General features: G+C 45.7%; 1 protein-coding gene across 1 annotated transcript in view; it reads left to right on the plus strand.

Moving 5' to 3' along the window:
* LOC106888836 (chromosome unknown open reading frame, human C14orf80) overlaps nucleotides 1-15,191 on the plus strand; it is a 104,615-nt gene extending 89,424 nt beyond the window's left edge. Inside the window, exon 9 of the mRNA XM_014943342.1 lies at nucleotides 13,944-15,191. Coding sequence (XP_014798828.1) covers nucleotides 13,944-14,303 — 360 coding nt within the window. The 3' untranslated portion in view covers nucleotides 14,304-15,191. The remainder of the gene's footprint in view (nucleotides 1-13,943) is intronic.
* The last annotated feature ends 8,831 nt before the right edge of the window (nucleotides 15,192-24,022 follow it).

Below are 24,022 nucleotides of genomic sequence, written 5' to 3' on the forward strand. Positions count from 1 at the left end.
TGCAGGGCCCAAGCCTTTGACTGCTGCAAGAGTCACGATGGCCATCCCCATCCACCTGCAGCTGCTACTCACCCTCAAAGCTGTGAGCTAGTAAGAGAAGCTGCTGAATGCATTTTAAAAGTAGTGGCTTTAGAAAATGTCTGCTTTTTCACTGAAACTCTGAAAACGTTTTATGTAGACAAATCTCCACCTGGGAGTTTAATTTCATTTTTCACATGCCATAGTTATGGACAGGCTGGGTTGCTGGAATGACCTTTGCTACTCTGGATGCATTGCTCCTGCCGCCCCCAAAAGCAGAGGTAAGAGCTGCAGGGCTGTATTGTAAAATACAAGGCAGTATTTTATAACTGAAAACTAAACTGGTTTGGGGGTAAAGAAACTCCCTAAAAGTTGTGGGGTTTTGGTTTTTGGTCTTTTGGATTGAATTTTTTTTTTCCATTTTCCTTGCAATTTTTCCATGAGAGAGACTCTTTTCTGAAAATTTTTATAACTGTGTAATACCTTCCTCTCTTTTTTGGCAGTATATACAGCTCCTCCATTGCTTGAATTTGTTTCACACCCTCTTCTCCTGAAGCAGGATGCTATAGAGAAATGCAGGTCACAATCAGCACAGTTTCTGAAGTGGCTACTTTCATGTTGCGCAGTGATAAAGCTCTGCTTAAAACAAAGTGGAGTCCTCCAAGCTTCTTGCGAGTCACTTAGATCTGAGATGATATCTCAAATCATCAGTGTTTGTCTCTGCTGCCCAAGATAAAAGTTTGGAAGAACAAATTGAAAAATAAGTGAGCAATTTATTATACGAAGCAATACTTGTCTGTTGCCTTCCTTTGTAATTTGTAGTTGTCAGGGTCTTTTTCAAAGTAGCACTGCAGCCTTTTTGCAAGCGTCTAAATTACTTACACTGACATACTCTGGTTTTCATATCATATATTTTCAGTATGTGCCTATTACTACATTAATTTGTGTGATCTTCTAATTGAATTCGAGGATTTTGAAAAGACTAGAGATAAAACTGCAGTTAAAAAGAAATGCATTATAAAAGGCCAGTATGTTAAAATGGAATATTTTTATTACTGTAAAACGCTGAAGATTTATAATTTGGAGAAGGAAATAGGTGTTTATCACTTATTCCCTGTGGTGTGCATTCAGAATTGTGTGGTGTATGGGACTTTCACAAGTCTGAACTGCGTCTCCTTGTAGCTGATAGTAAAGAATCTGCAAGTTTGATGCTCTGGCCTGGAGCTGTCCCACCTTCTGGAGAGCAGCGGGACCATACTGGGTGATGGGCTTGCATATCTTCTTGGGAAGTAGCTGAAGAGGTTTAGATGAGCTCCTGGCTCCAGAGCACAGTCATTCTGCCCATCTTGTTGTATGATCTTGCTGATGCTTCATGTCTGCTCTTTTTGTGCTGGCATCACTGACATCTTTTTTAGTTGAACGGAAGTGATACAGAAATTGCTGATTTCTTTGAAGACCATTTATTATTTTAAGATTTGTCCCCAGCTGGTTCTGCCCATAGAGTAGCTGCAATAGAATCATCACATTACATTTTTGACTCCCATCTATTTTTTTTTTAATTTTGATTCAGTTGTTCACCTCAAAAGTTAACCTCCGGAAGAGCAAATTACCTATGCTAAAAACTCAGGAACAGAGAGTTCAGAAAACATCCATACAACGGAAAGCTTTTTTGTAGCTTTGTGGAGGAGGGATGTATCTCATGAGGCTTTCAGTGTAGCTGCCTTCATTCTGGGCTGTTTGCCTCAGGTATGTCCTTTAGCAATCCAACCCAGAGGCTGTCCTTGAAGCACCTACCTCTTTGTGCATCTCTTCAAGGGTAGGTAGGATCTGGTGCAGCTCTGTTGCAGGAGGGAAGCTGGGTGAAGCCCTTACTGTAAGCAACTCCACTCACTCGGGCTCACTGCACAGGAGCCAGTTGCTTTTAGGCCTAAGAGGATTAATTTGCCTTTTGCTTTGCCTGTATGATAGGTATTTGTAGGCTCAGCAAACAGGCAATGCTTTTATCAGTCATGTGCTTTTTGTTTCTCATATTTGGAGGTACACTTCGTATGTTTCTGGCCATGTGCTTTTGTGTTTCTCATTGATATTTGGAGGTACACTTCGTATGTTTCTGGTAAAGACACTGAAAAATCTTAATGTTGTTCTTTTTCTGTTTTCTTAATCCTATATCCTTTTCCTTTATCTAAGACAAACTGCACGATGGCCATCCCCATCCACCTGCAGCTGCTACTCACCCTCAAAGCTGTGAGCTAGTAAGAGAAGCTGCTGAATGCATTTTAAAAGTAGTGGCTTTAGAAAATGTCTGCTTTTTCACTGAAACTCTGAAAACGTTTTATGTAGACAAATCTCCACCTGGGAGTTTAATTTCATTTTTCACATGCCATAGTTATGGACAGGCTGGGTTGCTGGAATGACCTTTGCTACTCTGGATGCATTGCTCCTGCCGCCCCCAAAAGCAGAGGTAAGAGCTGCAGGGCTGTATTGTAAAATACAAGGCAGTATTTTATAACTGAAAACTAAACTGGTTTGGGGGTAAAGAAACTCCCTAAAAGTTGTGGGGTTTTGGTTTTTGGTCTTTTGGATTGAATTTTTTTTTTCCATTTTCCTTGCAATTTTTCCATGAGAGAGACTCTTTTCTGAAAATTTTTATAACTGTGTAATACCTTCCTCTCTTTTTTGGCAGTATATACAGCTCCTCCATTGCTTGAATTTGTTTCACACCCTCTTCTCCTGAAGCAGGATGCTATAGAGAAATGCAGGTCACAATCAGCACAGTTTCTGAAGTGGCTACTTTCATGTTGCGCAGTGATAAAGCTCTGCTTAAAACAAAGTGGAGTCCTCCAAGCTTCTTGCGAGTCACTTAGATCTGAGATGATATCTCAAATCATCAGTGTTTGTCTCTGCTGCCCAAGATAAAAGTTTGGAAGAACAAATTGAAAAATAAGTGAGCAATTTATTATACGAAGCAATACTTGTCTGTTGCCTTCCTTTGTAATTTGTAGTTGTCAGGGTCTTTTTCAAAGTAGCACTGCAGCCTTTTTGCAAGCGTCTAAATTACTTACACTGACATACTCTGGTTTTCATATCATATATTTTCAGTATGTGCCTATTACTACATTAATTTGTGTGATCTTCTAATTGAATTCGAGGATTTTGAAAAGACTAGAGATAAAACTGCAGTTAAAAAGAAATGCATTATAAAAGGCCAGTATGTTAAAATGGAATATTTTTATTACTGTAAAACGCTGAAGATTTATAATTTGGAGAAGGAAATAGGTGTTTATCACTTACTCCCTGTGGTGTGCATTCAGAATTGTGTGGTGTATGGGACTTTCACAAGTCTGAACTGTGTCTCCTTGTAGTTGATAGTGAAGAATCTGCAAGTTTGATGCTCCAGCCTGGAGCTGTCCCACCTTCTGGAGAGCAGTGGGACCGTACTGGGTGATGGGCTTGCATATCTTCTTGGGAAGTAGCTGAAGAGGTTTAGATGAGCTCCTGGCTCCAGAGCACAGTCATGCTGGCCATCTTGTTGTATCATCTTGCTGATGCTTCATGTCTGCTCTTTTTGTGCTGGCATCACTGACATCTTTTTTAGTTGAACAGAGGTGATACAGAAATTGCTGATTTCTTTGAAGACCATTTATTATTTTAAAATTGTCCCCGGCTGGTTCTGCCCACAGAGTAGCTGCAATAGAATAATCACATTACATTTTTGACTCCCATCTATTTTTTTTTAATTTTAATTCAGTTGTTCACCTCAAAAGTTAACCTCTGGAAGAGCAAATCACCTATGCTAAAAACTCAGGAACAGAGAGTTCAGAAAATATCCATACAACGGAAAGCTTTTTTGTAGCTTTGTGGAGGAGGGATGTATCTCATGAGGCTTTCAGCGTAGCTGTCTTCATTCTGGGCTGTTTGCCTCAGGTATGTCCTTTAGCAATCCAACCCAGAGGCTGTCCTTGAAGCACCTACCTCTTTGTGCATCTTTTCAAGGGTAGGATCTGGTGCAGCTCTGTAGCAGGAGGAAAGCTGGGTGAAGCCCTTGCTGTAAGCAACTCCACTCACTTGGGCTCACTGCACAGCAGCCAGTTGCTTTTAGGCCTAAGAGGATTAATTTGCCTTTTGCTTTGCCTGTATGATAGGTATTTGTAGGCTCAGCAAACAGGCAATGCTTTTATCAGCCATGTGCTTTTGTGTTTCTCATTGATATTTGGAGGTACACTTCGTATGTTTCTGGTAAAGACACTGAGAAATCTTAATGTTGTTCTTTTTCTGTTTTCTTAATCCTATATCCTTTTCCTTTATCTAAGACAAACTGACTTTTCTGACTCCTGCCAATGTGGTATTTAGATACGTGGGTCTAAATAGAGACCCATTTGATTATCTTAAAAAAACAAAACCCCAAAACCCCACACAAACAAAAAAAACCCCGAAAACAAACCAAACAAAACCAGCAGAAATGTTACCCATTCAGACAAGATCAGGTCACGCTCCTCTTTATGAAATTATCTCGTTCAAATGCTCTAATTAACTGATAACTTTCCCTGAATGTGCTTTCTTGCTATCTGAAAGCTTTCAGTTGGAGAACAGCGTGGATGATGATCTGAAAGCTTCCAAAGTTCCTTGCAGCACTCAGTGTAGAATAAGAGGAAGCGCAGAGCAGCAGCTCCCTGCCAGACCGCCGTGGCTGTTCTCGTCGGATGCAGCTATGTGCATTCCTGGTATTAAAACTATATTTTTAGATTCTCCTCAGAGGACTCCTCCCCCGGTTAAAAGATGGCCTTCTGTTCCTAGATAAAATAGGTTGCTTCTCTGTGGCTTCCCTGTCAGTTTGTTTTGGAATGACAGTAGGTGTGCCTGGGAGCTAGCATTTGAATAGTGAATATCTTGCTTAAAATGCGTAAGATGGAGATGCACACATTCCTCTCTAATTGCAGGAAATTGCAAATCCGGGTGAAATTTGGAATGCAGCTGCTTGTATAATTACATCTTCTGTCAGTTGCTATAGCTCAGCTTTACAACCCTTCTAAAATGTCTTCATAGTTTATGGTATAAATAATGCCCCCACTAATATTTCTTTGGGATCACCCCTGTCGTTTATTCACCTCCAGTTCCAAAGGCCTAAGATTTTTCCTCTTGCTGAACTAATAATGAGCGTCAGAAAATAGTAATTATATTATGGTGAAATTTTGCTTTAACTGTTGTAGTTATTGTTAAGCCAAAAGCAATTATTTGACTTTCTTGCTGGGGTTTGGGTTTAGTAAGAAATACCCGTGCGTGTACCTCAAACCAGTTTGATCTGCCTTACAGCATCAGGTTTTGGGTATGTGCAAACCTTTCCATTTCATGGCCTTATGAAATAAAAGTAATGGTAATGGGTCATGGAAAAGCTGTTAGTTATTGGCAGCTAAGTGTTGCTCTCTGCTACTGGTCATTTAATGACGGGTAAGATGTAGATCACAATTCAGAGCTTAATGAAACGTGTTGGCCCCACTTATACCACCATCACAACTGGAAAATGGTTGAAAGGTTAGAAAGAATTGAAGGAGGGGTAATGAAGGAATTATTTGGTATTTTTGAGAGGTGAGAAAAGCGTAATTTAACCAAGGCAAAGTTATAGCTGGATCATACTCTGTAAGTTCTTAGACAGAAGTAAAGTTTTGAGAGTATAAGACTTGAGATGAAAGATGGTTTAAGAAGACCCAGACGCTAAGGGGGAAGTCGCTGAAAAAGGGCATATTTTAAACCATAAATCTGTTTCACAGCTGAGATACCACGCTGATGGAGCAGTTTCTTGATCTGCTGGAACCTAAGTTTAAAAAAACCAAAAGTTTATCTTTTAGAAGAGACGCTGTAGCTTACCAAAATGTGGTAGAACATTGCAGAAATTACTAGGTGAGATACCGTCGCCTGTGCTTTCTGATAGGTTGGACTAATCAAACAGTTTATTATGACTTTAAATCCATAAATGCATGAGCGTTGGTATTAAATGGGCTATTTCAGAAGAACATCAAGTCTCTGTGTACAATCAAGGATCTCACAAGAAGAAAGAAACCTCATTTAGGCAGGACAGTGTGGGATGTGTTCAGCTATTAAAATAGAAAATGATGGTTTCCAGCGTTTTTAACTGGTTACTCTTCAGTGTGTAGAAATTGCTGCAGAAAATTAAAAACCTTGAAAGCTTACAGCAAAGAAGCTTGATTCAATGAGACAAGTTTTATAGAGCTGCAGTACTAACTCTATAACTTTCTTACAGCTTTGAAATTACATTTGGGCAAGTTACTATAAGACATGAATTTGAAATTAGAGTAAAGTATTTTTTTTGTAGGAAAACACCTGCTTACTCAGGGTTATAGTGTTTCCAGAACAGCTGATTGCAGATATTGGTTTTGCTTTAACTTGGTGGGGTATTTTTGCTTTTGTGTAAGCAGCAAATGTATTTAGATGCTTTTCTGAAGGTTGAGGGTCTGATTTTCTTGGAAGTCAATGTTCAGCAAATGTTTGAATTTCATAGGCTCTGCAGGGTCCTGCCCCCCTCCCCTGCCCCCAGTTCTGTAATTTTTCCCAAAAGTAGGAGCTACGGGATTGGATTTCCATCACTTACGCATTCACAGCATCCCTTGAAATAGTGCCTTTCTCTGCTTCTCTGAGGCTGAATGGGTCACTGTCTATAGCTAAAGAAGGGAAAGATTTGTCACACACTTAAGATTGTTCAAAAGCAAAAAAAGCAAACATTTTTGTTAAAAGAAACTGGCCTTCTAGCCAAATTATTATTTGTTTATTGTTAAAGAAGCGTAAAGCCCTCACCATACTTAAGCATGAAAAAGGTTTTATTCTTACGCCTTTGGGGACACGCAAGCATGCAAAACACTTGGGTTATTTATAACTGGTTTGTTCTGCACAGAAAGCAGTGACAAACACGGAGAGCAATGGTGGTGGCTTCTGCAGTTCTTGTTCTCTCGAATGAAGTTTGAGACGAATTCTGCTTGGGCATCTTCTTTCCCAAACAGACCATGGTGCGTGTTTTCCAGTTTTCAGTGCTGCTCTGTGTGCAGCAAGGTGCAGAATGTGTATTGTATAGCTGGAAAAATTCTTGTATAGGAGCATAAAAAAGTTGTGGGTGGGAATTGTGGGATCCCTGTGACTATTTTTATTGTATTACACTTTTAGTTAATTCTTGCAGAGCTTTCGGCTCTTCCCCTTTCTATGGTATTGATACTTTTGCTTATTATTTCCTTTTGCTCGCTTTCCTTTTGCTTTTGTACTTGGTGCTGTTTTTTCACTGCTGACAAGGAGGGCTTTCTTACAAGTGGTTTGCAAATCCTTCTCTATCCTGTTTTCTGTATCCCAGACAGACTGTCAGCTGGGATTGCAGCTCTGCAAGGCTCTTCTGAGGAAGGTGGGAGGAGGTGGTGGAATAAACAGTAGGTAGAAACTGTAAGGCAGCAAAAGGTATAAATCGTTATAATTTATAAAGTGTTATTCAGGCTTGTAGTGATCAAAGACAAGTGTTTGCAAGGTTCAGCCCCTTGACTGATCTGCATTCCAGTCTGGAAATTGAAAACTCCTAAACTAACCTTCGTTTGCCAGGCCTGGTTTCCAGCACTCAGCTGTCAGGATTTCTGCACAGTGTCCATGCCAGCAGTCTCTGAGCGATGCCAGTATCTCCGTCCTTATCCCGCTTCCATTTTTCACTCACAGATCTTTCTCTATAATTAACACTTGCCTCTTGAATGAGAGTCTGCTCAGCGTGCATGGAGACAGAGCCCTGGGCAGCTCCTCTAACCCGGGGAGCGCCTCTCGGTGCCCGTGCTTGGGATGTTGGGATGTGCTGGGAAGCTCTTCTGAGCCAGGCAGGGGAGTGCACTGCCTGACCCGGCAGGTCTTTTCTATTTCTGCACCCTGGCCCTTCATTAATCATATATTTCCAAGTGTGTAATATTTCACTTCACCCTTTTCACCTCCCCAGCTACAGGGGGGCCATCTTAGATGTGATAGCTTTAAAATAAAGCTCAGAAATGAGCTTCCTTTAGAAATAAAAAATTTTGCAAGTCAAATGCTCTTTGGTGTTTTCAGCAGAACAAGATGAGTTTATGAAAGGTGTTGGTTGATTATGCCCCAACAGCAAAGGCAGTATGACTTGGTGGCTTGGATATTGCATTCCTAATTTCCTTTCGCTCTCCAACCCAAAAAGACAAGATCTGAGATTTTTCTGTTTATTCCTTCTGACTTGGAGCACAAAGGAGCAGGCAGCACTGTGTTTTCCAGCAAAGGCAGGCATGGTGGTTTGTAGTACCTGTACAGAATGGTGAGAATAATTTGTATTTCACACTGTATGCACATGGGGTCTTCTCCCTATTCATAAGATAAGTACAAGAAAGAATGAGTGGACAGATAGGGCTGGAGGCAGAAAATGTGCCTTTTCTAGGCTTGTTTGTGCGGTTTGTTTTTCTGAACAATATCATTATTATAGCCATTTCTGCAAAACTCCTAGAATAATTTGAAGAGATTGCGATTTAAAAATAATGACATGATTCTGGTCTTTGTCATCCACTTCAAAAGGAGCTCCAACAATTTGGTTTGCTGCTCCTTCGTTGAAGCTGGCAACAAAATGGATCACAAAATGGAAATGCTCCTATGCCTCCCCCCACTCTTTTCCCCGAAATAGATGTTTAGACCTTTCATTGCTGCTGCATTTTAAAATTCCTCTCTAGCTAGTGGCTTCATTCAAGTATGTAACTGAGAGGTAGGGCATTCATTTGCTTTCTGAAGCTTTCAGGTTGCCATGTGAAGTTTTAAAAAGCTGAAATGTTGACTTCCAGCATTTGGAAGATTGTCACTTTTGTTAGGTCATTACTGGAAATTATTTAAATAATGTGAGGTGGTTATCTAGATCTCTTAGCATCTCTTTGGGATGTCTTGCATGTTGGTAAAATTCTCTCCAAATACGTTCACATCCAGCTCGCTTCTTAGCAGAAAAAGAACCTTTTTGTGCATCATTTTTGATGCACTTTTCATTAGTGAGCTGTTAAAACTCTGAGACAGATCAGCCTCTCGGGGATGCTTCTGAGCCACACGGAATGAGACACAAAGCTCTGGGAAGCTCATTACCAACAAGGTGCAGGCAAATGTGAGGGAGCTGAGGAAAGCACAGCAGTAATTGTGAAGGGCAGGAAGGTCTCCTCTTTGAGGAGAGATCAAATGAGCTAAATGTCTAGGTCACCTAAGCGGTCGATAGATGTAGAACTCCACAAGATGGACAACTGAAAGACTGGGACTGTCCACATGACAAATAGCACAAGTCTAGAGGAGGTAAATTGGGGCATTACTGTTCTGGCCTCAAAACAGGGGAACATGCAAAGAAACTGGAAGGCAGCTTATTTAAATAGCTGAGAGTGCTGTCTGGATGAAACGGACAGACAGTGGTGCCTTAAGTCAGAAGAAATTTCGGAGAAGGTAGGGGTGAGGAAGTCCTGGGGAAGTTAATCATGTGTGTAGGTATTTGCAGGCTTAAGGTCTCTCCGGTGCATCAGTGCAGAAGTTAATCCACCATGGTGGGGGCTGAGGCAAGCCTTCTGCTCGACCTGTTTTTTGGATGTGCCTCATCTCACTGCCCCTTTCCAACTCTGGACTGGCCTACCCTTTTCTCTTTTAGCTTGGTCACTTTCTTCAATCAGACCTCAGACTGAACATTTTTGGAAACACAGCGTCAGTCACGGTGCTGTCCCTGGAGAGATGGGAAATCCCTTCCATGCTTGATGGATGTCCTGCCTGGCTTAATTCCACCACATCAGGAGCTGGAGGCCACCTGTCCCTGCCCACCCTCACGCTGAAGAGATCTGTTTTGTTCTAGTGCTTATTCCTTTGCATGTTCCTACGTGTGAACCTGGCAGCAGCGTCTGCACACTGTAACCCTTTGCACTGTGTCAGGTTTGGGAAGGGCAGCACAGGCTGTCTGTCACTTCAGTCCCGTCTGTCTGTGATCTAAGATGTAATAGTCCTCTCTGCAGCTACACCAGCTCATTGGCTTCTCCTTAGAACATGAAAATTATTGCGGTTTTCCCTTAGCTTTTAGGTTTTAATACTTTTTGAAAAGGTACGGTGGTTTTTTTGGAAAACAAGGTCGGTTTGGCCACTATCCCGTTCCAAACAGCGGTTGGTGACGTGGTGAGGTGAAGAGCTAGAGGGAACACAGCAGGGGTGCTTGCCTCAGTGTACATTCATGGCATCTGTCCTTCTGCAGCCCTCGTAGGGCTGGTGAGGGCACTTACATGCTGTGGAAGGTTCCTGTTGCCTTATCGTGGTCTTGGGAGTGTGAAACCTGGTAGGGTACCAAGCTGACCAGAGGGACAGCACATGGACTCGGTTACAGTGTCTGTGGGTGAGTGCTGTGTTGTGCTGTTGCAAACAGCTCACCAGGCCATTGCTGCCCCAGGGTGGGATGGGTGTCAGTTTGAAGATGCTGATCCCTCATCAGCTGATTCCCTCTGCGCTTGGTGTCGCTTCTCTCAAATTGCACCGGGTCCCTTTGGGATGAGGTTGGTTCTGTAGAAGAGGAAACAATTATTATCGTGTTGTTGTATTTGTTCCGAGAGGATGTGCAGCAGTTGTCAGACAGCACTATATACCTAATTGGGAATTCAACTTCCAGCTGGTAGATTGAGACTGAAAGGCAGAGCTGTGGGATAGAGACGGGCAGACACAAAATGCTGAGGCTCCTAATCTTTTACAATATGTTTGTTTAATACAAAGTGGTCTGCTGAGATTGTTTTGCAGTGTAGAATAATCATTGTGTGCTGACTAATGAGAGACATCAAGCTGTTAAAGTGCATCAATTAACCATACACAAGGAGGTTATTGAGCATTTTCACACGCACATTCAGGATGTGAAGAGTAAAGAATATTACTTGACGGTAACCCTCCGAGAATTTTAGCTGTTGAAATCTACAAACTGCAACAAGGGTATTATTTGTGGACATAGATACGGTTGCAGAGCTTACCAGGAAGAACACTGCAAAACAGAACGGGGGGTAGCTTTCTACTTCCCGATTGTGCCGATAAGAAATAAATAGTGCACTGCTGAACTTGTTCTCTTATTTATAATTTTGAAAATTTCGCCTGTTAAATTTATCTAATGTTGTCCCAGGAAATATTGGTCCTCTTTACAGAAGGTAAGATGTGCAGTGCCCTTGTGATACTCGGATGTCAGAATTCGTTATAATTCTGCTTCCCTGACTGCCTCACTGTAAGGCTGTTGTCCTTGTCCTTACAGCTGCTCCTGCTTCAGTGTAGTAATTCCTATTCCTGTTCTTACTCTGAGTTAGAGCTCAATGCACTTAGTGCTGAGAGGAGCATGCTCTTCATCATGTGCCTTGCACAATGGATAATAAAATTCTCCAATTTTGGCCGATGTTTCATTAGGAATCCTTTTATACAGCCCTACTATTCTGCCTGAGTTTAATGCAAAAAATAAATAACATTTTGTGGGCTCTGTTTGCTGAATGATTTTGTTCTTTGTAAGTAACAGGAAATTTTTCCCATCCTGGATTCCAGTGCTAAATCCACTTTGTGCAAACATCATTTTCCACTTATTCATTGGCAGTGGGGAGACAAGATAACATTGAATTTAGTTTTTCAGTTTTATTTCTTCTAAAGTGGTGTTAGGGAATTGAACCTCAGATACTCTTTTAGCCAACAGCAAGAGATGTCCTGGGATTCCTTGGGGATTATGATAAAGAGGGTCCCTTCGTTCTTGGACAAGGGCAAAGAGACTTCTCTGGGATTCAGCTCTCTCTGTTCAAATGCCTTCATCAACAGAGGTCTCCTTTAACAGATGGTTCTGCATCGATAAAGCCTTTAATGTGTTAGGGAAAATTTACTCTGTTTCTGATTTGATTGATTTTCTTCATCTTTTTTGAGTGGGGTTGGCCGGGGTGGGGATAACTATGGAGAGGATTAATTACTTGGCTGCAAAACACGATATTCTGATGAAAGACTTGGGATGAGCGAGCGACGCCCTGGCGCAGCTGGTGTCAGTGGGGGATTTAACTGTGACTGCAGCCCTCGTGCCTGCAGCGCTTCTCACCGTAAGAGAATATAATCTGAGCCCCTCTATGTCAAAAGCTTCTGAATTTGTTTCACTAGTAAAACTTTCCCTACCGATCTGTGGAAAAAAATCCTTTTGTCTCCAGATACAGCAACTGGGTTGACCCTGAGCAGTTGTAGCTTGGCAGTGGCAAAGGTGGGGCGGATCTTTGGTACTCTAAGACTCTTGTCCTTGCAGCTGCTGCTTTGAGTTCTGACTGATCACTGGTACTTCAGAGAGATGCTAAAACATCCCTGACTTTACAGGGAATTGCTCAAAGCCCTAATATGTGAGATACCAATACCTTAATGCAGATCTGCAGATTTAAAACCCAAAGGAGTTGTTCAGCTTCACCCGTAGCCAGGGAAGGGAGGAGTTGCAGAGCAGCTTCAAGGCTGGAAGGGGGTATCATTAGCACTGAGCCTGACCTGAGCTGAGCTTTGGCCAAAGGATTCATCCCTGGAGCTGCAATGAAGCATTTCATGGTTTATTATCCTCGCAGTAGGAAACAATGTCTTATTCTGAAGCTGAATACCTACCTCAAATTTTCATCCATTTGATCCTCTCATGGCTTTGTCAGCAAAGTCTGGTCTCTCAATACTTTCTTTTCCACTTTCTTTTAGGATCTAAAATGGACTATATGTCTGTCTCCATGAATGAAGTAGCATGAAACTTCAAGAGCTCAAACTGTATGGCTTGTTTTCTGGGCTGTGAGTCATGGGCGACCTGCCTTTGAATCCTTCTCTCTTTCCCTGTAGTTTTTTGAAGCGTGAACTCCAGAACTGCACACAAGTTCCAGGAGAGCCCTGGGACTTGTGCAGGTTGCAGAGGCAGCATTGCTTTTTCTTTAATTTTGCTGCTTTTTGGCTGAGGTGATTTGGCTGCTTCTTGCAGTACCAGAAACGGAAAGTGCCATTGGACCAAGAACTGTTTCCCTGAAGGCCTTAGCACAGGGTACCTCTTCTTATGGATGTTTCCCCACTGATGACTACATTTTGAGATGAGTCACTGAATTGATGTTTAATCCACTAGTGAAATTGGCAAGGCAATTACCATCTTGCAAGTTCTTCAAATCAAATTGTTAGAGAACATTAAATCAAATGCTTTGGAGAAATCCCTGTATATACAATTGCTTTGAAAATCCAGACTGTGATTCTGTCACAAGAAAAGCTCTGTTTTATTGGGCCTGTCTTCAGTGAAAGTGTGCTGCCTGGTATTCATTTTGGTCTTAAGCTCTACTTTTTTGTCTCTGCTCCATTATTTTCCTTTTCCTAGTTGTTACCCCATAATGAGAATTGAGAATTAAGGAACTTCTAGCTTACAGTTGTCATCTCTGCTTTCTAACATTGCCAAGTGCAGAAAGCATTTGCAAACTGAATGAGTATCATTAGTCACGAGGCAATTAATCTGTTATGACAATGCGGTGGCTAAAAAGCACAACGGTGATGAAGGTCACTCTGCTGGCTCTCTCTTTTTGCTCCGTGTGTTTTGCTCTGAAGTCAAACCACCCACTCCTCGGTAAGAGGGCAGCACGCAGGGCCCTTGTGTATGAGTCGATGGCAGAGGGGCTGGTAGGCTGTGAATCTGCAAGCAAATTACTGCAGGCAGCTTTTTGGTCACTGAGGCTGCTACCTGATAAAAAGGACATGTTAGCATAATTCAGTTTTCACTGCCACGCGCTTAGGTTTACATTCACAGCTGGCTGTCTTCTCTTTGGTACATCCTAGTCCAAGCATGACAGTTGGTGGTGTTTCCTGGCAAGAGGATTTTTTCAGAGAAATCTACCATACTCTTCCCCTCCTCATCCCCTGATTTTTTTTTTCCCCCCTTCTCTCTACAGGTGAAAACAAGAGAGGAAGAACTACAGAAGGAGGGGTTCTCTGCCACTGCTAGAAAGATACAGGAAAGTGTTGAACTGAAACTGCTAGATCTAACATACCTTTGTGCTCCAAAGAAAAATAAAATGCACGGTTCGTGCAGGCTGGTGTTCAGAAGCAAACATCCTGGCAGCAAAATGGGCTTCCATAGGTCTGCATCCAAGGAGCCTGTTTCAGCTGTCAGTGCTACAGAGGTGATCAGAGAGCTGCAGATGAGAGAGGCCAGCCTGGAGAGAGAGCTGAAGCAGCTGCAGGAAGAGTGCCGGCAGAGGCTGGATGAAATTGCAGAAGGGTTGGATGGAGTGATTTGTGTCTCCCCTTGAAGAGATAAAGCCGGACTCAGAAAAGCAAAGGAATAGACTGGCTTGATCAGAGCACATTGTGCAGCTTGGCATGGGGGAGCGCGAGGTGAGGAACCAAATGTGATTTCTAATTTTTAAGCCTGGGAATCATAACTCGTTACTGCTTTGTGCCTTGCACTGGGGCCATAACCTTCGTGATTTTCTCTGCAGCCCCTTTATTGCTAACCTTGCCAATTAAATTCTGCAGCAGGCCTTGGTGGGAGTGTGCGTAAATCTCCCTTTTATCTTTTGGATTTCTAGTTCTTCTGCCAAGCACTGGGCTCTTTTACAGCGCTCAGCTGCTAGGCACAGCATACTTGGAGGCTGCGCACTGAGGTACTAATTGCATTCAATATTTTCCAGCAAATGGAAGAGTTCATTAGTCAAAATCATCCAGGTAATGGAGAACATGCAAAGTACCAAGGCTTAGAGAGATTGGAAATGCTCAAGAAAGTGTGCTGTTTTAATTCAGCTGGTTTGCATATTTGTGGCAGCTGTAATGCAGTCACCTTAAGGAAAAACAAATGCCTAATAATAAATAGAGCAGTACACTGATTTCATTTATTGGTGTGATGCACTTGAAGTGATTGGCTTCTCAAAGAGAACAAACTAGAAACTCATTCCACCGAGTTATGAGTCACAATGAGATAACTTATGGATCTGCTGTAGGAAGTTTCTGTAAAATAGAAATATGACCTTAACTTCCAAGCTTGAGGAGTCTCCAAGCTCTGTCTCTGAGGCTTCTTCCCTTGGAACATGCAAATGTTTTTCACTTGGCATTCATTTCCTAGCCTTTTCTGTTTTGCTTTCACCAAGGAATATTTTTATGTTCTAGTTGTACACTTTCAGGAATAAATAAATTTAAAAAAACCTGTTTGCTTTTCATTTGTGAATTGCTATGAGCAATCGGCTTTCCTCCGTCTGGATTTCTGTCTACTACCCCAGCTTGGTGGTGTCTCTGATTCCCAGCTGCTCTTGGCTCGCTCAGCAGCCAAACGTGAGGAACCTTTAAGGACCTCTTCCCAGGCATCAGTACGGTTGCTGCTCTGCAACCACGTGCAGGAGACCACGTGCAGGTGGGAGTGGGTGGACAAGGCTCAGGTCTCCTGGTTTCTGCTGCACCAAGTGAACTTTAGATGCTTCCAGACCCTGCTCATCTGCACCACCGCTCTTTGGTTCCCATCCAGGTTTTGCAGAAGTGAGTGGCAACTCAAGTGTCAGCGGAGAGCTGGTTTGCCCTGGTTCCTCCCAGTGGAATATGGGCCAAGTTGCAGACAACCTTTCCTCTTCATGGACCTGGTGGTTTCTCCAAGGACCAAGCTGGAGGCAAGGCTGGTAGGAAGTGCAATTCTCAGCTAGAGAACTCAGCTCCAGTCAATCCTACACACATGGGAGAGCCCCAGGTGTGGGCTGTTTGTGTGCGTTGACGGAGGCTGTCAGTCACCACCAGTGTGCCTGTTGTCAGCTGGCGCCGGGGGTGACAAACGTGGACCTGGAGCAGAAAAATCCAGTGGGCCAGTGAGCTCTATCTTCTGGGAATGCTGCTCCTGGAGGAATAACCCTGTCCTTAAAAACCCAATCCCCATGGCTCTGCTTTTCAAACCATCACTGTAGGTGCAGGATACCAAACACTGATCTGTTCCGAGCTGGTTCAGCTTTGGGAGGATGTTGGCTCCAGGGCTGCTGCAATTCAATGCACAAGAGGACTTACTCAGACACAAGTTTCACAGAAAATTATTCATGAATGGGAAAGAAACAGTACAGCCTAGAACTAACAGGAGTGGCAGAACCAGTCTGTCTCTCTCTGAGGATTTTATATCTTCCTTCAACTTTTATACAAGGGAATTTTCATACTGCATCGCGTTTAGGTTTAAAACGTTGCCCCCAAAAGATCTGTTGTTCTCCTGGGATTTTCAGCGAAGAAGAGCAGGCAAATATTCCTGAGCGTGGCGAGAGCACTCGGATTCAAGTTCAGGTCTAGCTCATGCCTTGCTGGGGCTTATCAGGGTTGGCTTAGAGCAGAATGTCCCCATGTCTGCTGCCTCCGTCCACTGCAGCTGACGGTGGGTTGCAGACAGCTGCATTTACTGCCTGGCACAAGTGAGGGTACCGAGGTGGCTGTCCTGTGAGTGGGGAGCTGTCAGGAGAGCCAGCAGGTTGGAGCTGGAGCTGCTTGTCCCGGCGTGTGCATCGAGAGGGGTCACAGCTGAAAGCAGCTTAAAAGAAGATCACCTTCCCACCTCATGTGAAAACCACAGGCAAGTGTAGTTTTTATTTTCTGGCACTGTTTTCCCACTGCTTTTTGTTTCACATACCAATTAGCATTTTAAACCAGAGCAGATATTCTGCTGCTCCCGCTGAAGGTGAGCAGGGCGTTTTTGCCCTACCAGTGTTTCTAACACTAATACCTCTTCTCAGCACCAGCACGGGGAGCACAAAGCAGGAGATACTTTAAGGGCCTGATGCTCTTGCACACCATACTTTGGGGGGTGGTTTTTCTTGTGAAGGCTGCCTTTTAGAAATCACAGCAGCTCCACAGGAGTTGGACACAAAGGGGCTGGGCTGTGGTCATGCCTCGGTGACTGGTCACAGCTTTTGATTGCGTTTGGGGCATTCTCATGTGTCTGAAATACAGATGCTGTCTGGTCCTCGTGAGCTCGGCGAGGCACCGTCTTTCTCTGGTACTGCTGGGAGATGCTGTGTGATAAACAGCCCTTAAAAGTTTAGGAAAATCATCCCTGGATTAACACCAGCTGCAATGAAGGCAGGAAAGTGAACTGGGTGACTGCGGGTGACACTTAATGGGCTATAACCTAGGAACAAATAGGTGTGTGTCACCTCATGCAGTTACTGTGGCATCTGAAGTGTTCTCCCATCCTTGTTTAGGCTGACTCCCTTCACCTGGCTGTCCCAGCCCCCTGGTTTTAAAGGCTGCAGTGACCTTGGTCACTGGGGCTTGGTCCTGTGTCAGCAGTTGAAGGTGCTGTAGAGGGGGGAATGGCTGCTCTGGGAGACCTGTAGCAACCAGGAGCCAAATGTGGTCTCTGGCAGACGCGGTGACCGGCGGAAGGTGACTCAAGCGGTAGGTTTCATCCATGGGCTCAAGCGTGCTCCGTAAATGTTAAGTGTTACTTCACACAAATTGGAGATTGTCGTAAACAACCCACTGTGGACTGAAAAGCAAAGATAGAAGCCGTTGAGTGGTTTGTCCTTTGCCATATCACCACGCCGGCTGTACGTTTCTGTGTGAGAGCAGGAGTCTGCCCTTAAATTGTTGATAGGGTTGGACAGAGAAGGGTGGGTATGGGCTGGAGAAGGTGGGAGAGAGGGAGTTATGTGTTGTGTGCAACTGGTTTCTGAACTGGAGTTGAGGGTGAAGGGTGGTGGTGATGGTGCTGTAACATCTGGAATAGGCAGCAGGGTTTGTTTGGGATTTTGTGTTTTTGAAGAGACTACAACAACAGTTCTCCCTGTTGGTGCACCCTAAAGGGGGTTAGTTTGGTTTGGGTTTGGAGTCAGGGTTTCTAAGTGATCTCAGGAAGACGGGAGCGTATTGGAGGTGATGGCCCGTGCTGGGAAAGCCAGAAACCAGGGTTGAATCAGCACCTGCCAGAGATGCTGCATGTGGTCATGGGGTGCACCTGGCAAGGGTCAGGCAGGAAAGATCTGTCCCAGATGTTCACCTGGTGAGAGCTTGCAGCAAAGCCTTCATGGAAAGGGTTATCCAGCATTGGAATAGGCTGCCCAGGGAAGTGGTTGAGGCACCATCCCTGGAGGTGTTCAAAAGACGGGTTGACATGGTCCTCAAGAATATGGTTTAGTGATTTATTTTGTTTTTATTGCTTATTTCTTATTTATTTTTTTGCCAGAGTTAGGTTGATGGTTGGACTAGATGATCTTTAAGGTCCCTTCCAACCTAGATGATTGATTCTATGATTCTAAAGAGTCTGTAGGAAGCCCACCCCAGCAGCTGACCCTCCTCTGGCAGGACTAGGAGCCCATGGCCTTTTGCTTCACGCTCTGACAATACCTCACTGAGGACAGGCTGAGTTCCTGCTGCAGTGTTTAAACCACACTCTTGCTGGTGATGGATTGTTTCCAAGCGCAGCCTTAAGAGAAGCTTTTACAGGGCTTCTGTGTCTGTGGTTTCTGGTGGGCCAGCACGGAGCTGTTTATAGAAGAGCCCAGTTTAACCCGTTTCTCTGATGTAACCGGTGCTCGCTTTCCAAACATCTTGCAAGGAAAATGGAATTGGCCGTAAATACTTAATTGGCTGATAACTCTGGCTTGCGCTGTGTAGCTAGAAATACTCCTCCCCAAATAACTGAGCATCAATCAGCTTGCAGTCAAAACAGGAGGTTTACTTAGCAAAAGGCAAGCAAGGCATCTGCAGTCGCTGCTCCTGACAACACTGCGCCTGCTGGTAAATAAGGGCTGCAACCTATGTTTAAAAATAAGAGCTGCTGGGAGGAGTGATTTCCAGCGCGGAGTGTTTTGGGTTCCCTGTGGGATTCCTCCACCGGCTCCCGCGGGAGGAAGGGCTGGTAGCAGTTGGAGTGTGTGTGGCAGCTCGGCAGGGGCTCGGTGGGAGTTAACACACGCCTGATGGTCCTGCTCGCTCGCTTCTGCCCCTCAGCCACCTGCAGCGAGAGCCTTGGGTCTTTCACCCTCCCCTCACCACCTGGAGCCAACTGCTCCCAGCTCTCTGGGACCTTATCCCAGCTGCTGTGCTGAGGCCAGAGCCCTATCCCTGAGTCTTATGAGGAGAGGCTGAAGGAGCTGGGGTTGTTCAGCCTGGAGAAGAGGAGGCTGAGGGGAGACTTTATCGTGCTCTATAACTACCTGAAGGGGGGGTGTAGAGAGGTGGGAGTTGGTCTCTTCTCCCAAGTCAATGGCAATAGGACAAGAGGAAATGGCCTCAAGTTGTGCCAGGGGAGGTTTAAGTTGGATATTAGGAAACATTTCTTCCCTGAAAGGGTTATCCAGCATTGGAATGGGCTGCCCAGGGAGGTGGTTGAGGCACCATCCCTGGAGGTGTTCAAAAGACGAATTGACATGGTGCTGGGGAATACGGTTTAGTGTTGGTGTGTGTGTTTTGTTTGGTAGTTTTGTTTGTTTGTTTGTTTTATGGTTGGACTAGATGATCTTAAAGGTCCCTTCCAACCTAGACCATTCTGTGATTCTGATTCTGCAGGGCTGGGGAGCCCTTTACTCACCAAGAAATGCTCTTTGTGCAGGTAGACCTAGACGAGGAACATGAATAAAGAGAGGGCAAGCACTTTGCAAATAAGGCAAGTTACCCAGAGTTTGACCTTTCCTTGCCCCTTGGCTCTCGTGTGTTTCACCCTTGTAAAGTGGGAGGCAGAGGGCTGACCTCTGTTCAGATTTGGGGGACCCCTGGGTAGGTGTCTGTGCCTCGGGCAGCCCCCAGCAGCTGGGGAAAGCCACCCCTTGACATGGGTAGCAGGGAGGGAGGGCAGAGCAGCCGGGCTGGGAGGGAGCCATCCTTTCATTTAGCATTGAGTACGGCTGAGGAATGTTTGAGCGTTAGCTCTCTAACGTGGCTGGCTGCCTCCAAGACAAGCAAACAAGGAATGCGCTAGGGTAGCTGTCAAAGCAGGCTCTCAGCCCCCACTAACGCTCTTCTTCTCCCATCTGACCTTATTAATGCAGCCTGGTTGTTTTGTAAGACGCCTCCCTCGCCTTGCAGCAGCCCATGGCCGCTCCGGAGGGAGCGGAGCTGCGAAACCTCTGGAAGGACTGAATGGCTCAGCGGAGCAGGACCGGAGCGCTGGGAGGGAGCGGGATGCGGGGGGTGAGCCGGGGCGGCAGGACCCTGCCTGCCCTTGGGCTTGTCTTGCAGAAGCCACCAAATGCCCTTTCTGCTACAAATAGAAATCCAAGGTAAAAAAAAGCTCATATTTGCTCCTATTCCGACTGTTCAGCTGGCAAAGTCTTCCCCAGAATTCGGGGGGCAAGTAAATAATTTCACTGATGCCCGCCTTTTGTCATTCACAAGGTATTTTTGTCTTTCTTGGGCTGGTGGGTGGAGGGGCTGCGTTCACAGCCAGGTCCCAGGAGGATGCAGGGCATGAAGAGTCTGGCCGTGGAAAAAAGGGGCAGGCAAGAGGTTTTCTCAGGATGATTTTACGTGAAGGCTCCCTGTTGAATCAGGTTGGCCATGGAGCGTAGCGAGGGAGCTGGTGGGTCCCCAAGCCCTCTCGTTCTCCTGCTGCTGCCACCCCTTTGTACCCCTTGCTGGGGAGGGATGTAAGGTGGGATGAGGTAAGCACAGGAATCGCTGTGATTCTGTTGGGGCTGGCCCAGCCCCATCACTCCACAGCGTCAGGCCCCTGTAGCGACCGGGCTTCTCTGGGTTGTACCATCAATGCCATAAACCCCCTGCTCCTTCCAGGGGCTCAGCAGGGAGCTGGTGGAAGGCTTGGGCTGATGGTGAGCTCCAGAGCCAGTTCGTTCCCTGTTTGTGACTCCCGGAGCAGGATTAGCCCCTGGTCTGAGCTGGGAGGAGAGGATCCTGGGGACATTCACTCTGTGAGAATACTTCGTGGCCCTGAGATGCAGTACTAATTCATTCTGGTCCTCTTAAGTAAATGAGCTTTCTAATTAGCTTCTTTTAAAGGATTTTTTGATTAATATTAAAAATGCTAATATGTATTTTATAATGCTAACCACCCACGAGGAGTCTGTGCTATCACCCTTGATTAACGCCAGCTTTCATGGTGGTGACAGAGCGTCGTCTCTCTTTACAAACCCGTTTTAGAAATGAAAATACGCCGTAAAACCCACAGCCAAGGGTCAAGGCTGCCTGTGGGGCTGGGGGAGATGTCCTGGCCGAGGCTGCGTGCCTGTCCCCCTGCCTGCTGGGTGCCACCCCGGGGGACAGGACAGCATGGCTGGGCTGTGCTGAGCGCAGTGATGTCCCCTATTAATCCCTGGCTCCCCGCAGGTTCAGGGCACGCATTTATTTCAGGCTCCTACAGGTTTCCATTTGTATTCTCCCTTTTTCATTGCCACCCTCTCGAGGCCAAGACCAGCAACAAAAGGCATCATAACAATAAAGCTCAATTGAAAGTTATTTACTCGGCATCGTTGCATCTGCCAAACAGCGATATTAATTTTGTCTCTCAATGAAGGGAATATTCTGCTGATTAGCCACGGGGGCAGCATTTGTTCTAGAAAGCAGCCTTTAATAGGCCTTTATATCATGCTGTAATTCATATCACTAAGTCAAGAAGAGCTTTTCGTTGACACGCTCGGGGTCTGCACCTCCATGGCCGGGCAGGGGGACAGTGGCTCGTGGCACAGGACGGGCACAAACCAGCGTTGCTGCAGAAGGTCAGAGGCCCATAATTTGGGCTGCAAGTGCTGTAGGGAAGGAGGAGGTTGCGGGATGGGAAGGGCAGGACTGCAGTCGGGAAGGATGGGGTCACCCCAAGCTGCCATCCCTGCAAGGGTGCACAGCTCTGCCCCTCCCCTGGGAGCTGGGATGGGGATGGGGTGGGCTCAGAGGGCTTGGAAACTTCCCAGGGAGACAATTGCAGAGCCCAGAGGGTTGGAGAGGATGCTTTCTGCCAGAGCACACCTCTCCCCACCAGCCATGGCCACGCTCCAGCCTCTGCGGCCAGCAGGGATGGGAAAGGGAGTGATTTATGGTCTCGCTGCTCAGCAGGGATTTTTTACTCGCCTGTGTTTAATTTTGTTTGGAGATGATGATGCGTTTTTTTTTTAAAAAAAAATCTCTCATACACTTGAAGAGAAAACCCAGAGCTGAAGTTTCCCGTTGCTGGCCTGGTGGTGCTTGACACAGTTGTGCTATGAATAGTGAATATGGGGTGCACCGAGGGGCTGGTGGGGATATTCCCTCCCGTTTCAGCTACGGCTCAGCGTTACTGCCTGTGTTGCTGCTGCTCTCAAACGTAGGCCCTGGCTAGACATGTGCTTTGCCCTGGGGTGCCAAGGGCAGCAGCGGTGGGTCTGGAGCCTGCCCTCCCCACCGGCACTGCCCCCTCTCTCAGCAGCGTTTTCCCAAGCCCAGCAGCGTGGCACTTGCCTTTGAGCTCCGTTTTTCTGTCGGGGACCTGAGGGAGCAGCGGGGTGCCTGGGGTGGCCCAGGGTTTCCCCCCCAGGAGCCCTTTGAAGCAGCAGCCCGGGGGTCCCGGCTGCCTTTCCCGGGTGGGAGCTGACTTTCCTCCTCTGGCTGCTCTGGGGGAGGCAAATGCCCCAGGGTGATGCTGAGGGAGCAGATGGGATTGAATTTCTAAGGGCAAAGATGCTTTTAAAAATATTTTTTTGCCTCAGTTGCTCAGAAATTGTTTGTCTCAAAAGAAATGGGTTAGAACAGAGGAAGAAGCAGGGTTTTTGCTGTTTTGGCTGGAGGGACTCTGTATGCTAATAAACTATCAAAAGGGCCAAGTCCCCGTAAGAGTCCTGTTGAAAGAGATGCTCCGCTGCCGCTTATCCCCTCCATTGCCATGTCTGGCTGTGGAGACAAGGCTTCTCCCCAATTCCACTGACTCAAGTAGCAACCCCAGCGAGAAATAGTGAGGACGTCACCAGGCTGTAGCTCCTCTCCTTTCACATGTTGCTTGGGGATGGCGCGAGAAATAGCGAGGAGGACATCACCAGGCTGTAGCTCCTCTCCTTTCACATGTTGCTTGGGGATGGAAACTGAGGTGTGAGCTGCTGTCCCGCTCTGAGGGCGGTGGTATGTTCTTGAGCATGGTGAAGATGGATGCTCTGTCAGTGGGACTATGTGGGCAAGGGAGGGTGCTACAGGGTGCTTGAGGGTTGCATCTACCTGCTTGGTGCCCTGCCAGCCCGACCAAGCGAGGACCGAGCTGCTGCCCATCCCGGCTGCAGCCAGCTCATCCCCTTTCCTGCCAGGGAACAGCTGGCAGCCACCCTCTGGGGTGAGCTCGGGGAGGTTTCAGTGCCACCACATGGCCTGGAAGCCTTGCTGGCACATGGGGCTGCTCCCAAATAACCCTCAGACACCCAAGGGGAAGGTTACTTTCAGGTAGAGCTTGCTAAATCTGTGGTGGAACCATTTTAGCTTTGCTCAGTGGGAGCATTTCAGTGAGATGTAGGTATTTTCTCCAGCTATTTCTGGAGAGCTGCCATGAACCAGTCCTTGAGATGAATATTACAGTCACAAAATATTATTTCATAAAATATTTCTTTAATACTCTGAAGGTTTAATGCAGTTTCAAGCGTGTTTCTGTGCAGGAAGGCCACGTATTTTGGAATGCTTATTTGATAGCTTAAGGCCTGCTTATCTGATAACTTAAGACCTTTCTCCACGCATAGAATCCCCACGGCTGTGTACATTTCCCGGGTGGAGTCAGGCACCATCATGTTAGTTTGGTTTTGAAGAGGTGATGCAGAATCTGTACTGAAAATTAGGTGGTGTCAGCCTATCTGCCCAACGCCTTGGTGCAAGTTTAGCTTGAGGGTTTATCAGCCTCCTGAACAATCCGTATTTAGTTCCACATCCTTCCCCTCTGCTGACCTTTGGGACCATCTCATGTGGCTGCCAATCAAAGGAAGAAAGAAATTGAAAATTATTTCACATGGGGCTGAAGTATTTCATGATTTCAGTCTCCAAAATAGTCAGTGGAGGGTCCATCCCCAAAATATGGTCCAGTAATATGTAATCAAATAGTGGAGTGGGCTATTTTTCA

This window comes from Calidris pugnax, unplaced genomic scaffold (assembly GCF_001431845.1).
Source record: "Calidris pugnax isolate Ruff unplaced genomic scaffold, ASM143184v1 scaffold63, whole genome shotgun sequence".
NCBI lineage: Eukaryota > Metazoa > Chordata > Aves > Charadriiformes > Scolopacidae > Calidris > Calidris pugnax.